Consider the following 16771-nt stretch of genomic DNA (forward strand, 5'->3'; position numbering starts at 1 on the left):
ATATGTTCTAGAAATATATACAAATTAGTGCATGATTAATTAGACAATGCCTCATTTTCATATTTAAACATAACACTCCTGAAAACTTGTAATACAGAAAATGTTTGCCAGTAATCAATCAACTGGTGAAGTATGGTGGTATTTATTAGTTATGTTTTTTACCCTATTCACGTAACAGTCGTAACATGTTTCTTTATAAAATAAGCAGAAATAATGCGGACTTATTCAGTTATCTTCGACAGAAGCAAATACTATCGAATAACAACCTCGTAGCTCACGGTAGGGCTGTCTTTAAAGGTTAATGAGTTATTAAAATTAAATTTTCCTTTGGAGAAAATGTATGTTTTTACTCTATTAGCATCGAAGGACCCTCAAAGAACATCCATGGAACCATTTCCATTCCTCAAAATGTTATTTATAGTGAAAATGTATTGATTTATGAAGTTGAACTGTTCACTGGAAGGTTATTTGAGGAACCAGAACTGCTTCTTCCTTTATTTATTTTAAGATTTGGATGCAATTAAGTGACCAATATATAAGTGTCTGACAGTAAATATAAGGCGAGGGAGTGAGTTTAACATTGTGTCTTTAATCTGACAGCTGATCGATACTCATACATGAACACTTGAACCAGAATCACATGATGACATTCATCTTCCACACAAAGGATCCCTCTGAGCTGCTCATTGGATCAATACAATAATTCACCCGTGTTCAAACACCATAAAGACATGCAGAAACAACACATCTATTCTTGATAAAGTGCTGATTCACTAGAATTGTATACAACAACTTCTAATCTAAAGCACTACTGAGTCACATCATAAAGTCATTCACACATCTGTCCTGAGGTTTGATGATTTCAGTCATCACCGAACTGTTCTTGGTGCTTTTAAGCTTTTAATGCATGTCAATATGTAACGACCCGATTTGGAGTATTTATCATATTCAGAAAAGGCAGAAAGTCTTTTGTTATGGTGGTTTCGCAACGGTTTATTATATAAAAGATGAGTGTGTGAAAAAATACATTACTGAAAAATACACTTTCTTTAAAAAAAAATATTGTTGATCCCAAACTTTTGAAAGGTAAACGGATGAAAAAAAAAAACTTTTTTGCAAAAGCGTTCTATTTCATACAAATGCTGTTCTTTTAAACTTTAAGCTCATCAAAGAATCCTGAAAAATAAAATGTAACACGGTTTCCACAAAATTATGAAGCAGCACAACTGTTTTTAACATTGGTAAATTTAACTAATGCGCAAAATTGGAATATAGCGGAAAACATTTGCGGATGAAGCGCCATTTCCATCCCATTTGTTCAAGATAACAAACTTGTCACTTCCTAAGAAACTGGCGCAAAATATCAGTAAAAAAAAAATGTAATGCTCTTTTTCCCTCCATCATGTTCTTTTAAGTTCGGATGCGTGATGGATGTGTGAGACGCTTCTGTGGGGAAATAAACCAAATCATTCTGATGACAGACTTCGACTCGGGCGTCCCAGAGCCACCAAACCAACATTTGAGATGCAGTGATGTGATTGGATAACTGGACTAACCAGCGGACCAATCACATCCACTGCTGAGGCCATGTCACGTGAGGGTTCGCATCAGGGGATTTATTCGGTGAGTGTGTTTCCATCGTAGTGAATGAAAAAGGTGGATGGAAACATGATTTTCTCTGCTTTTTGCTCAAATTGTTGCTTTTTTTATGAAACACACACATTCAAGTGTTGATAAAAAAAAAAAATGCGTATGGCAAGAATAAAACAGTTTTTTGTGTAAAAGCACAGGCTTTGTTCTTTCTTTTGATATTTTGCATGTTCAGATATTCATGCAACATGACATTTTTGTGAAAATGATCAAAAAATGATCAAGCGGTGGCTTGCAACTTTTTTCAAAAACGCTGGTGGCAGGGCCGGATTAACCATTATGCTGCGTTCACACCGGATGCGAATTGAGCGTCAAATTCGCGCCTGCCGCGTCTAGTTATACGCGTGTACACTTTGAATCCATTCGCGCGTCAAGAGCGAAATTGACGCGCGTAAATTTCGCTTCAAACTTTTGTTTTTTACGCGCGTCAATTTCGCTCTTGACGCGCGAATGGATTCAAAGTGTACACGCGTATAACTAGACGCGGCAGGCGCGAATTTGACGCTTTTGTACACTTTGAATCCATGTAAAAAACAAAAGTTTGAAGCGAAATTTACGCGTGTCGGAGGCGAAATCTGTTGGCGGCCATCTTTTTACAAGACGGCTAATGTTGATCGAGCATTCATCGAGAGAGTCACCGCTCTGTATTTGCTCTGGAGAGCAGAACAGCGGCGTAGGGATCATCGTCGCCGTATTTGGGTCCACCAGAACCTTCGGAGGTGAACCCAGTTTGGCGAATTTCACCATTTGCTCCTGGAGCTGCGCCTGGATGACGGCCGCTTTCAGCGGTACTTCCGCCTGTCCCGCGCCCAGTTTGATGACTGTTGTCACGCATCGGAGCTCGGATCACCCTCGCCCTCAAACACCTAATCTGTCATTTATTTTAGTTTTGATGATAAATGGAGCCAGCCTAGGCTACTACAAAAGTGATTAAACTGTCCTGTGATGTTTTTCCCTCACACAACACGGTCAAGACACAAACTATGTTGTTGCACTAAAGTACTGTTGGTTTAGCTATGTTGGTTCTCTTTACATTAGAATAATAATAATGTTTCATATAATCTAGATTAGATATGGAATAAATACCATACAAAATTAATATCTCATATATTAAAATCAAGTTTTTATGTGATAACATATTTACTTCACCACATGACAGCAGCAAGCTGGCTCCTGATTGGTTAACGCGGTGCGAATTGACGCAGAAGTTCAGATTTTTCAACTCGGGCGGCAGACGCGAATTCGCGTCAAACGCGTGAATGCATAAAATTCACCATTCGCGCGTAATGCGCCAGACGCTCAATTTGCGCCATTCGCGCGAACTTGACGCGCGAATGAGGCGAGTGTGTGACGTGCGTTCGAGGCCAGGTCCACCACAACATGCACATTTATTAAGTTTATACCAACTTTTTCAAATGGCAGGTTTTCCACGATAAGGTAAAATGATAAAATCATACATTATTAGTAGTCATTATTAATATAACATGGTAAACAATCCCATATTTGGAATTTTTCTTCATATCATTAAGAAATGTATGACCGCAAGTGTTCAGTGTCACATTCAAAGTTAAACATAGCTGAACAATGTCATTCCTTCTTTGATGTCCTGAATAAATCTATAAGTCTGTGCCATTTCTTTGTTCCGGTTACTACTGCAAAATAATCTGCAATTTATTTTTGTTTTGATGATAAATGGAGGGGGAGTCTTGTTGCCCAGGGCACAGGAAATTTTAATCCGGCCCTGGCTGGCGGGGAAAGAGTTAAATTGTAGTATTTCACAATAAAGCCTTGTTGAGCATGAGAGACTTCTTTTAAAAAGTTTTTTAAAAAAGTAAAAGAGTCCAAACTTTTGAATGATAGTGTGCATAATCTAATATTGTTGTGCATTGTGAATTATGCTTTTTACAAAGACAATTCTCTTTCATACAAAAAGTAAAATTTTTAACACAGTAAATTTAATGCCAGACTCTAAAGGTCAACTGGTGCAGAGAGGAAAAAACAACACATGACCGTCTGTCTGTCTGTGTCGCTCACCGGACTTCGTGGTAAGGAGAGGAAGCGCTGGCGCAGGCCGCAGGCTGACGCTGAAAGTTGATTTTGTCATACAGGGTTTGAGGCTGCAGAGGGAGTAAGAGGACGGCGTTACGACACATTACACAGAAATGCTCTGCAACGTCTCGGTCAACCAGCGTCTCTAAACATGCAGCTAAGATGCTCGTGATCATTACCATATTCATTTTGCCCACTCTATGCTACTTCAATGAACAACATGAACTATTGTGTTGTAAAGTGAATGCATTTTATAAGCAAAAAGGATGACAGCAATATAAGATGCATGCAAGCACTCACCATGTTTTGTGTGACTTTCAGGTCGTCCACCGTTTCATAAATGGACATCCCTTTTGTAACACTTTCAGATCGTTTCTGTAATAAAGATTAAATCGGGTTAGCTGCTAAAAGTATATCCACATTTCTATGCCACATATTAGGTTTGTATGCATATAAAATAGAAATGCGTACATAACAAGACATGTAGTGATCTAAATGCAGCCACAGGAATCATGAAAAGGCAGATTTATAATCCATAAGAGCTGAAAGGAGCCGCTCACCTTTGCAGTGCGATCCGTGTTCACGTCTTCATAGACGGTAATATCAGCTTCACTTTCATGTTGTCCTGTAAGTGTGTGAAATCAGCTGTGAGATCATGAGTAAAAACGCTTTTCATAAAACGGATAGTTCCGCTCCTTGATTCTGATTGGTTGAGCCGTGTTCAAAGTAATTGTAAATTACTCTACAAACATTCAAAATAAATGTTCTTATGGAGTAACCGCAACAAGCCCTGTGAAGCTAAGGGATGTTATAGAAACCCTTACAGAAATATATTTTTTTTCATATATTTATGACAAATATATTAAATAGTATAAATATAATGAAAAATGTATGCAATAATATTTTGCGTTAATACATTTAAATATATTGAATAATACAAAAGGAATTACCGTTTTCATGTATTGAAAAATATCTGACAATATTTTTTTTATGAGGAAAGTTGTGTTGGTATTACTTATGCAAAATTCACTTTTACATGGTGTTTGAACATAAATGTGTCGGCAGTGTGTGAACACAACCTTAAGGTAACAATCCACCCCCTTCTTTTTTAATCCACATAAATCATAAGCAGTGCCTCAGAACAAGCCACATTACATAGGCCCTGCCCACAACTGCTGATGGACTCCGCCCTATTAGCATAGGCTCCACCCACAACTTCTGATGGACCCCGCCCACAATTAGCTCAACACAGCCGGACATGTTTATCGCCTCGACAGAGCATTTAACAGCAGCATTCAAGTAAGAAATGTATTCTTATTAAAGCTGCTAATTATTTTAGTCGACAGAGTGAGTGATTTTCTGTTTTTCTTTTGTAGTTTGATTGATATTAACAGCATATCCAGCAGTAGGTCCTATATATTACCCTGCTTTCACTTTAATACACAGATCTAATATACACGTTATTTCTTTACTTGCTGTTTACGTTCACAGACATAACCGACTGTCTTTATTTGACCTTGTGTGTATTTCAATCAATCAATTAAAGCTTTATTAAGGACACACACGGTCCAAAAACACAAAAAATACAACAAGAAAAAAGACATGAAAAGAGAACTTAGTTTAGTACTCCATCGGACATCCGGCTTTCTGTGTGTGTGTGCGCTCAGATAATGAACTGATATGGCTTAAAAATGAATGCAGATAATAAACTTTCATAATGACGAAGAACTGCAATCTCATGTTAGCATGACCGCAATATAGAGATGATAATCAAACAGATGTTTCATTTTTGGCGGAGTATGCGAGGCATGAGCTGTAAAGGCTCCGCCCTCTTCTGGAAATGGGGGCGGAGCTGCAGCTCATTTGCATTTAAAGAGACATGCAGGAAAACAGCATTTCCTTCCACTCAAAAATGGGCATTTACAACATGGTATAATACATTATCTGTGTTATTTTGAGGTGAAACGTCACAGACATAAATGTTGTAAACGTTGTAACGTTATAAAACGTTGTCAAAATAATTCCAGTTCAGATGGATACGCGGAAGCGATACATAATTCTGTATTATACATTTTTAAGGCCGGACAAGTAATTTTTTGAGGTCAACTTGTAAAGAAGGACTACACGCCTGCGCACATGTATATTCAAACACGCATACCTATAGACCAAACCACGACGTCTGCGTTATAACAGCCTTGTGTTTTTGAAGTTTGCGCAGAGATAACTTTTTTTCATAAATTTTTCAAGACTTGCACCTTGAAACCTATTTTAAGGTTTGCGTTCTTGCAATTAATCGCATTAATGGTTTTCTGTTAGAACGGTGTCGTGTTAGCGGCCCCTAAGTTAATAACTAATGATCGCTGCGACGGAAGTGAATCAATCAAAACCAACTTTAGCTGGATAATAACTTTAGTCTAGATCTGATGTAAAGCCAAAACAATCCCTGTTACTTTAATTTCCTATTATCACTGTAAAGCTGCTTTGAAACAATCCATACTGTTAAAATCGCTTGATAAATGAAGGAGACTTGACGGACACATTCATTTCTGGGAACACATGCGTCTTATAAAAAGAGGCATAATAGGTCCCCTTTAAGGGTGCATGTTGAAAACCTGTAAAATCTAATTGGTCACACACAAATTAATGTTTAAAAAACTAAATGTTCTAATGCAAATAGTTGCCTCAATTATTTTTTAGTTAAACCAATGCATTTTTGGGTTTAAGCGGCAGCGGGCGGGTGCGGGACGGGAAACAAACAGTCCCGTGCAGACCTCTATTTTGAATTCAACTAATTTAGTTGACCAATTAGACTTTACATGTTTTCAACATGCACCCTTAAAGGGATAGTTCACCAATAAATGAAAATCAGCCCATGATTTACTCAACCTCAAGCCATCCTAGGTTTAACTGACATTCTTCTCTCAGACGAATACAATCAGAGTTATATAAAAAAAATGTCCTGGCACTTGTAAGCTTTATAATGGCTGTATATTTTTAGCTGTATAAAGTGCATCATCCATGATAAAAGTGCTCTACTCGGCTCCAGGGGTTTTATAAAGTAAAATAACTCGCTTCCGGCTGATGGCCGTACGCATCGATTTACAGAACAAAACGCTGGTCACGAATTAGACGTCTAAAACGACAATTTTTAAGAGAAATGTCTGAGAGCTTGATGTGTTGCCCAGCCCTGTTTGTTTGAACCGCGAGAGGCGTCAAAGTTTACGCTACTCTACATCTACATCACACATCGTCAAGTGTTACTCTTGTGGTGTAAGTCGACATGCGTACGGCCGACTGTCGAAATCTAGTAATATTTAGTCGATAAAGTTTTAAATATGGATATTTATTTTACATGAACGCATCACTTCGCTTCAGAAGGCCTTTATTAACCCTCTGGAGTCGTGTGGAAAACTTTTATAATAGATGGATGCACTTTGATGGACAGAAACAGCCATTATAAAGCTTGGAAGAGCCAGGACATTTTTTAATATAACTCCGATTGTATTCATCTGAAAGCCGAGTTTCATTTTTGGTTGAACTATCCAACACAACTTTCCTTGTAAACACAGCTGAAATACCTTGTGTAGCAGAAACATAACTCAATTATGTGAAAGTAACTCACGTGAAAAGACATTATTGTAACACACATATTTTTCAATATATTTAAACCATTCAATAAACTGATCATAAATATATGGAAATATATTTTCTTTCCGTAGGGTTAAAACCCATTTAGCCTAGTAAGCCACAGTTTCTTTGGGCGTATTGCTTTAATAGCTTCTTCTGTGTGTGTTCATGTTCACACGTGTTTAACACACCTGTACGCTTCCTCCACCTGCAGAACACGGCGAGGCTTCCAGCGAATATGACGACAACGACGATCCCGACGCCTACTGCGATCAGCAAATACTTCAGATCAAACCCTGCATCACAACAAATAAATGACTGTTAAATCAAAACCATCGCATTTACAAATACCAATCGTAATTCACATATTACAAAACCTGTATGATAAAAACTGGGCTCATTATTTGAGGACGAGAGAGGACATTTTATGGTGTGTTTTTGTTACATTTATAGAACGCTGTTTAGTTTTGTTGTTTATGTTTTGCTTTATCAATAAACTTTATGTTAGAAATTTGTATTTGATTCTGCCTCGTCCTTTCCTGAACTGTAACTTCGTTACAATTGTAAATAAACCTGTAAACAAGAGCTTCAAATACTGTGACAGCATTTACCCAGAACTAACTAACGTTCTGCCAAGATTCTCTCAAAGTTATGAACAAACGTTCTTCCATCCAGTAATGTTAATAAAATGTTTGTTCAGAGTTATCTGGTTTTTAATAATGTTTTCAAAACATTAGCACAAAAATGTATACGTTTTTTCTTAAACGTTTTAGTTGGATGTTCATCTAACATTTTTTAAATGCTTTACTACTCGTTTCAGAATATCCAAAATGTTTGCAGAATGATCAAATGTAATGTTTTCTTCGTTCCAACACACGGATAACCAAGAAAAAAAGATTTTAGAACATTAAACCTAATGGGAACATTAGAAATAGGCCTATTTGTTGTTAGCTGGGTAATGACTTTGCTTTAATCACTTCTATAGTTCATTTTGGTTTTCCAAAAATGTTTATGTTTCTTTAGAGTATAAAATGTTTAATCATTTAATCCATATAGAATTTAAGCAATTCAGTATTTTAATGCAAAACTGTACCTAATGGCACACCTGGACCCTCAGATTTCCCTGTGCACATTACAGTCTGTTGAGTGTGTTTGGTGCTGACGGTGTTGCTGGCGGTGCAGGAGACTGTAGCGCTCTCTGCTGGACGGAGTTCGATGGTCTGGTTCTGTCCAGTCTTGACCGGGTCTCCACTCCAGCTGTAGGAGGGATTCAGATCACCGGACGCCAGACACCGAAGATGAATCTCGCAGATGTTTTTTGACTCCAGCCAGGAATTATTGAACTCAATCTGTACATCTCTGATGGGTTCTGGAGGAGAATAATACGCAAAATTAAATATATTTACATTTTGAAAATAAATAAATAAAATAAAGGTTCTTTTTTGGTATATATGGTTCCATGAAGAATCTTTCCATTCTGCAAAAGTTTTTTTTGTTGGTTTTTTTTATAGTGGAAAAAAGTTATTTACACTAGAACTGTTCACTGGAAGATTCTTATGACATCACTGTGAAAATTCCCTTTTGAATCATTAATTTTAAAGGTTTTCGGTTTCCTTCATTAAGGAACTATTGAACTTCAGCTAAATTACTATAAACATAATTAACTCCAGTTCTTGAATGTTTATGTGTGTTTACATCCTAACAGCATTGACTCGATGAATATCAAGTTAAACTCACCATGAACTTGAAGCACAATGACTTTTGATGGAAGTTGATCAGATCTTCGTGTTGCAACAATAGAGAATCTTCCAGAATCCTGGAGTTTCAGGTCTTCTATTGTTATACTAATATTGTCCTTATACATCTTTAACCTATGGAGAAATAATGAGGGATTCACCCGTTTGATCTGATCTTTGTCATACTCGACGAATTCATTTCCCTTATATCTCCACGTAACTTCAAGATTTTCTTTTGTATAATTAGCAATTAAATCCAGTGAGTCTCCGACAGCTTTGTGCACCTGAACTTCTGCATCAGCTTGGGACACTACAACACACAACACACAACTCTGGTTACAAATCATCACAAAATCATGTTATTTTTTCACATTCAACATAAGATAATTATTTTGGGAACAACATCATCAGAACCAATGAGAAAAAGGAAACAGAGACGGCAAATATAAATAAACCATCAAAAGAAGCTCACGACATTTGAGTGGTTTTCTATCATCACAGACCATCTCACACTTCTCACTAATACACACTTATCTTCCTAAGAACTTCAGCACAGCAAAGTCAGGCTGGAGAATAACTTTATTCACACCGGATATCTGAATTTTATGGCCTGTAATGGTTTGTAATGTATATTTGCACATTGACTCATGATCTGCATTTTCGGCTCATCGTTTCGGGTGTCCATTCTCGCTTTATAAAGGAAGTGTTTTACACCCCCTCCTCCTCCCACATTGTCAGTTTCTATTTTATTTATTTACTCTCCACCATCACCTCAACAATCCCTATTGTTTTAAAATAGGGCACATTTGAAAAAAAGATATTCTTCCATAGCACTGAATGACATGAAGTGAACTTAAAACCCTGAAATAACATAATTATTTCATGAATGCTGTTGCAACACAATAACGGTCGGCTACATTTGGTCACGTTCAGTAAAGATAAGACTTGAGGTTTCCTGAGCTGAACTTTTCTCTTTTCTCACAGATGAAACACAGATACGACTTAAACACAACATGCATGATCATTTGCCTCTAAATAAGGGTAAAATAAATTTCAACTTAAATAAAATCATTTTAAACATGCATTGCGGTAAACATACATAATTAATACACAATTAATTCAAGTTACTATGTCAAACATTTTAACACACATATATAAACGCATAAATATCCATCAACACCAAGATGTAGGGTACATATATGCCTGAATACAGAATAACCAAGAGCAGTTTTTCAGATGCAAATGAATTCCACCAAACTCAAATGGGAAGTGTCATACAGCCTGTTGAGACATTAACTGAGATGTTATAAATGTACTCACCCTGGAGAAGGAAAAGCAGGAAAACTGCTAAAACGGAGCAGGACTCTTGAAAGATGTTCATGTCGAGACGTTTAAACGACAGACTGAGGCACCAGAGAAACAGCGAGGAAAAAGAAGAGAGAAAACGACTTCCTCACAGCGACCGCTTTAAGTCTCTGTTTGGTTTGTGTATCTACATTTACCCTGTCCATCTGACACAAACAAACAAGTGTGAAACACACAGTAAGATCTCTGAGAGACGCCTCCTGGAAGATGCCCTGAGCTTCAGGGGCTTTGCGGTCTCTATGTCTGTTTGCACCTCCCACTCAGCAGAGTTTAGTGCATGAACAACAGCTTCATCCGGCAGCACTGCTGTATATGGAGGTGAAGCGTTTACATGCGTTCCTGTCAGTGAGCAAAAGCACTGGCACCTCAACAGGGAGCGAAAGTGAAGTGAAATTCCAGTCGGAATAAGGAAGCAAGTAAAAAAAAAAAAAATACTCTCTTTTTCAAAGGTAGCTACTTTGCGTTCCTGTATCTGTTCGTGTAAACTGCTTAATTTGCTTCTGTGAGAAAATAATATGAGTTTGCACTTTGCATAATGGCGATTGGTCCACCACATCAAGCTGGTGAACCACAAACTATAGCCTATCTCAACCACACCATTGCATGATGCCAGAGACAAGCGACTTGTGCCATTTTCAAAGCATCTAACGTCTTTTTCAAAAGAGAAGGCATACAAAATGAACATTTGTTCAATGCATATGTGCAAAGACACACCCTTTGTTGTTTACACATCATGAATCAGATATTTTAGACTGTGCAGGGCATTGCAGAGCAGCTGAACTGAGGAAGTGAAACTCACATCGACAGAGGTTTTAGTTCTAATGGAAAGTTTTATTCAGCTGGTCAGCATAACAGCCAGGAAAACTCACTTACAGGAAACATGTCTCAGCACAAAAACATGAACAGCCATTGCGTCACGTTGAGCAGTGGACTCTATAAGTGTGCATCCAGGTTTGTCTTAGGAAAAACAGGAGAGATGTCAAAAGCGTGCACCTGATGTGCCACTGCGCCATCTTGTGATTTAATCATGTGCAACATCTAACAACTTACTGGTGGTTGGACTTTAGTGGACACCAGCACACATGGGGGTAAAGCAAACGAAATGGCAGACAAAATAGCAAAAGAATAGTAGCTACTAAAAGTAATCACATTGACTTTACAGTTAACATCAGCAGGGCAGAACTCAAGATCATTATTAAAAAGAGATTGAAGAAAAGATGGCAAAAGGTGATGGGAAGAAACAAGAAAAGTGCAATGGTTTCGGAGGATTCAAAGGGAAGTGGGAGAAATGAGGAATACAGGAAGGAATAGGAGGCACGAGATAATAATTTCGAGGCTTACGTAAACATTACACAGGGAAATGTGATTTCTTTGGGCAGGAAGAGACAGTAGAACCTGATAGATTGCCAGAAATATGAAAGAGACAAAAGACATTGATCCAAAAACTGGACGGATGAAGATACGCTTTGATTTAATAGATCTTATGTGAAAAGAGTCCAAATATATGTGTTATAGTTGATTGTTTCAGTATCTTAGAGAAACTCATTTAAAAGGATATAGATTTTTTTTAAAACAATGAATAGACATTATGGTCCACACTCCATACCAGTTGGTAGCTGTAATACACCAATACAGTGTTTGCCAACCGCAATAAACCCTAGAAGAAGAACTTACTTTTGAAATAATACACACACCATTAAGGTGAGCATCCGTCCCGCTTTGTGTTGTACGAGAGAATGTCCAATATTTTAAATAGAAATAAGTCATTATTTCTTCATATTTGGTTTAGTAATGGGTTATTATTAGTGAATGAGTTATGTAATAATGAAGAGAATTTATTTACAGTTATGTAATAATGAAGAGAATTTATTTACATTGGCAGACTTATCTCAAGATACAAAATACCTGTTACATTACAATAATTCGACGTGCTTGCTAAGGCAATACCTGCAGGTGTACAGATGCTGTTCCTCTGTCGGCAATATTAGTTTTTCTGGGATAAAGCCTAACAATTCTAAAATTAGATCCTTGTTTCTAAAAGAGATTATTTCTGTGCCTCATGTTATTTTCTACTGAAACAGTTTATTTAATAATGTAAATTGGACTCAAGTTTGGTCACTACCCCAAAAATTCCTTCTTACAAATAAGGTTCAGGAAATCTCATATAAATTAATTCATATAATTTATCCTACAAAGATATTCCTACAAAAATGTAAAATTGATATTGATTTAAAATGTTCTTTCTGTGAATGCTCCACTGAAACAATTTCTCATTTGTTTTGGTCGTGCCAATACACCCGGTATTTTTGGAATAATGTGGAGAGTTTCATTGCTGATAATGTTTTAAATACATTTTCTTTATCTTACAAACATGTGATTTTGGGTTATTATACCAAGGATTGCTCTTTAAAAGAGGTTGGTTTTATTATAAATTTTACTTTATATCTGTGTAATTTTCACATTCATAAATGCAAGTTTACAAAAGGCAAACCTCTCTTTATGGTGCTTGAAAAGGAGATTAAAATGTATAGATGTGATGTCAAAATCTAAAAATAGTAAAACAATTAAAGTTATTAAAATATGCTCCTCCTTTAACTTTTTTTCATAATATAAAAAATATAAAATATAATGAATGGTGCTGACCGGTAAAGTATATTTCTGTATTTAAATTGCATTGTAATTTCCTATGGAATTGTTATATGCACATTGTATCTTTATTTGTTAACTGATGCTTATGTACCCTCTTGTCTTTTTATCTTATTTTTTTATTAAATCTATTTTTTTATTTTTTATCTTTTTATTTTTGTTGTTCCTTCTTTATTCCTGAATTGTCTTTTGTTATATGAGATATGGCACTGTGCATGCTACTTGTTGTTGACAATAAAGCATTAAAAAAAGAGAATGTCGAAGTTATGAAGTCACATTTTAGGCCAAAACGCGGAAGTGAGTTAGCATTTTAGCACTTCCGGTTCCCTCGCCGTAAAGTCTATGGGTTTTTTGAATGGGTTTTTGCTAAATCGCCTGAAATAAGGTCTGTGGTTAACAAAGCCTCTAAATATTTTCACGTTTTGATCTATGACATAAAACACACCAGTTATAACCTGCTTCCGGTTTTTAAACTTTATTGTGTCTGCTTGTGGTTTTTTAAACTTTATAGGCTTCAAAATTTATACATTTTGGATTAACTTGTAAAGATTAGCTTGATAGACAAAACGTGTAAGGGTCACAACTCTTTGTTGAACACAGATCTTATTTTTTTGCGATTTTCCAAAAGTCTATGGGGAAAATGCATAGCTTTTCGATCGAGGGAACCCATGCGCCGCTAACTTCCGAGTTGTACAAAGTGACGTCATAACTTCGGCACTCTATAGACCAGGGCTGGGTTTCCCGATAACGATGTATCTTAGCTCTTAAGAGCGCTCTCTACGTGCAAGGTTACGAACGCTCGCCGCAATTCCACGCGCGTTTCCCAAAACTGCACTTAACATGAACGCGCGAGAACGCGTTCTACGTGCTACTTATGCTTCGCTGTCCATTCGCGAAGTGCTGAAATATAACCTTATATGGAATCGTATTCTGAACGTTTAATCTAATAATCGTCATTTGTTGTGGATTCGAAATCAAGACAAGTCTATATGGATATAAAACACCTATACAGGCAGACAAAATGGCTGAACAAAAACAAAAAAAACAAGAGAAGAGACCTTTCAAAAAGATAAAATTAATGTCCTTTTAGAGGAGATAGAGGGAAAAAAAGATTTTATTTTTAACAGATTTAAAGGACACCATACAAATAAGGAAAAACAAAACATCTGGAAGGACATTGTCACATTGCAAACTAACACAACCGTGTTCAAAGATCAGGGAAGGAGGTCCGCAAGAAATGCCCAATACATGGCTGGTTTTCGTGCACGTCAGCAAGTCATTGACAGATTTTTTTGAATTCATCCCTATTTTGCCCGGTCTTTAAAGCATATTTCCCAGATTACTTATTTTATGATTTTTTGTTTTTTGTTCAATTTAGATGTGTATTTCTATTTTTTTCTTCCCTTTTTAATTATTTCATTTATTCATTTAAACAAAACAGGAGTACAACAAAGTGTACAATAAAGTACAATCAAAACCTGTATACTAACGTTGCAGTGTAATCTGTTAATAAAAGTGTAATCTGCCGGTTGTCCTGCAGGTGACCTCATAAATCTTTCTTCTTACGATGCACTTGGGGATGTACGATTACTCCAGAGCACTCGTAGTTCTACGAAGATTTTCAAGTGCTACTTAAGTTACGATGCTTTTGGGAAACAGACCATAATATTAAGATCAGTCGTACGATCGTTTTTACGATCAATTTAGGCTTACGATGCTTTTGGGAAACGCAGCGCAGGGCTATTCAATTAGCTTCATTCGAGGGCCGGATTATTAAATTGAAAATTTGAGGTGGGCCGATGGGTTAACTTATTTATTGAAACATAACAGTATCAATAAATAAGCTAAAGTAAACATAAAAGTATTGTATTTACTTGGACATGTGGTACAGTATTTAACAGACCATAATAAATAACTTATTTACAGCTATGTACAACAAACATATGCATTATACAGGATAATAGCTATTGGTATAATAATTATTTTATTAATAATTATTATAGGCTTAAATTAAATTATTCTGACAGTGAGACTTCGTAACCACAGGGGGTAGACTGGGTACAGTTGAGACACCTTAAATAACTTGCGTGCGCAGCAAGCACAAGTTGTGATTTTTGCTGTGCACATGCGTATTAGTGTCCTCTTTGATCGTGGGACATTTGAACAACGGACACATCTCCGATCCGAATATATCGGCAAAGGTTTTTTTTCTAAGGTAAGACGTTCACTTCACCACGCACACTCCACAAATAGCTTATTATCCTTATGTGACTGTTAAACGTAACTGGTGTCATCACAAACGTTATTCTGTGCCCTAAAAACTGGCATATTTCATGGCATTGTGTCATGCAAGATCATTGCAAAATCTAGAGAAATGTGCGAGGTGGCCAGCGGGGTATGGTTGAGACACATGTGCATCAATAGATTTCTATTAGGAAACACACTGTTTAGTTGTTTAGTGTTATGATAACAGGTTTAACATCGTAATTAGCCAGCATAGGACGCAAATGAAAATAAAACTTGATATTTGTGATTAACTGTGTATTATTAATAAATATATTAAATATATTGTTCCTGTTTTATATATATTTAACCAGTGCTAATTTAAATAAAATGAATGAATTTAAATGGATGAAGAAATAAACATGTTGCACAATTGTTTTTTTGTTTTCTTTATTTGTCTTTATTTATTATATTTGCAATGAACATTTAGTGACCTTTACATCATTAAAAATGGGTGTCTCAACTGTACCACATATGGGTACAGTTGAGACAAAGTTAAGACAAAAAGCACCTCATTTTTATGAGCTAATTGTGAAAAATATATAAACTACTTATGGGTATTATTGATTGATAATATCTTAGTCTACAAGCTAATGAAATGTCATGTGGCATGTCATGTAGAAATTCACTTCTTTTCAGTATCTATCTTTGTGTGAAAAATCAAAACGCAAAAAGTGTCTCAACTGTACCCCTAAAACCATGCATGGCTTCTCACTCACACTGTATAAAAAATGCCTAAACAGGTAAAAAATATACCCACAATTAATTATATATTTCTCTAGCCCCCTAATAAATCTAATGCAATATAAATGACTATAATATAGTATTCAATATAAATATTCCACATTTCTCCCCAAACCATGGTAAATTACTACAGTATAGCCTATATACATTCACGGTAAATGTTTGTAAGGCTGGTGATTAGGGATTTAGTCTTCTAACTTCGTTCATGGCACAATGTTTCTGCTATTTACCTCATCAGTCATGTTGGGAATGTTGAGTCTGTTTCGTCCGATTTACAACTAGTTAAAATCATTGAGTGATTTGTGGTTTGTAACAGAGAGATGTGTCAGGTTGAAACGCTTCTCACTGGATGTCGCAACGCTGTTTAATAATAGTGTCCAGGACCGGGAGTAAACGCATCTCCTTTAAGCTTGCGTTCCGTTATCCACTGGGCCGCGCTGCGTAGTTCAAAGTAAACACTAGTGAAACAACTGAAAACAGCGCTATTTGTTCTCTATTTGTTCTTACTGACCGAGAAACCGCTTCAGATGATTCAGTGACAGAACGGTCCGAACGACTTCCGAATCGTTTCAGGCCGTTATGCAAGCGCGTTTGGCCAATTCATGGAAAGGAAATAATCGAACCAAAGAATGATTCATTCACGAATGATTGATATCGCTGGTTCAGTCGAC

The 16771-nt window shown here is 36.5% G+C and overlaps 1 protein-coding gene across 1 annotated transcript; it reads right to left on the reverse strand.

Annotated features, from left to right (window-relative positions):
* Positions 1 to 569: 569 nt before the first annotated feature.
* LOC143736739 (natural killer cell receptor 2B4) lies at positions 570 to 10793 on the reverse strand. Its single transcript, XM_077227389.1, has 8 exons — positions 10383 to 10793; positions 9064 to 9372; positions 8420 to 8695; positions 7518 to 7622; positions 4260 to 4324; positions 4000 to 4074; positions 2208 to 3767; positions 570 to 1973 (listed from the first exon to the last, which is right to left on the reverse strand). The coding sequence occupies exons 1-7, from the start codon at positions 10441 to 10443 to the stop codon at positions 3681 to 3683; spliced, it is 978 nt and encodes a 325-aa protein (XP_077083504.1). The 5' UTR covers positions 10444 to 10793; the 3' UTR covers positions 570 to 1973; positions 2208 to 3680.
* Positions 10794 to 16771: the final 5978 nt, after the last annotated feature.

Source organism: Siphateles boraxobius, unplaced genomic scaffold, assembly GCF_051911475.1.
Source record: "Siphateles boraxobius isolate OS27281-9 unplaced genomic scaffold, OSU_SipBor_1 130, whole genome shotgun sequence".
In the NCBI taxonomy this organism is placed as follows: domain Eukaryota; kingdom Metazoa; phylum Chordata; class Actinopteri; order Cypriniformes; family Leuciscidae; genus Siphateles; species Siphateles boraxobius.

Coding starts and splice junctions, on each gene's coding strand:
- LOC143736739 (XM_077227389.1), bottom strand. CDS start 10,443: ATGAACATCTTTCAAGAGTCCTGCTCCGTTTTAGCAGTTTTCCTGCTT. Junction 8,696..9,063: donor CATTGTGCTTCAAGTTCATG/GTGAGTTTAACT, acceptor ATTCTCCTCCAG/AACCCATCAGAGATGTACAG. Junction 3,768..3,999: donor TGAAAGTCACACAAAACATG/GTGAGTGCTTGC, acceptor CTCCCTCTGCAG/CCTCAAACCCTGTATGACAA.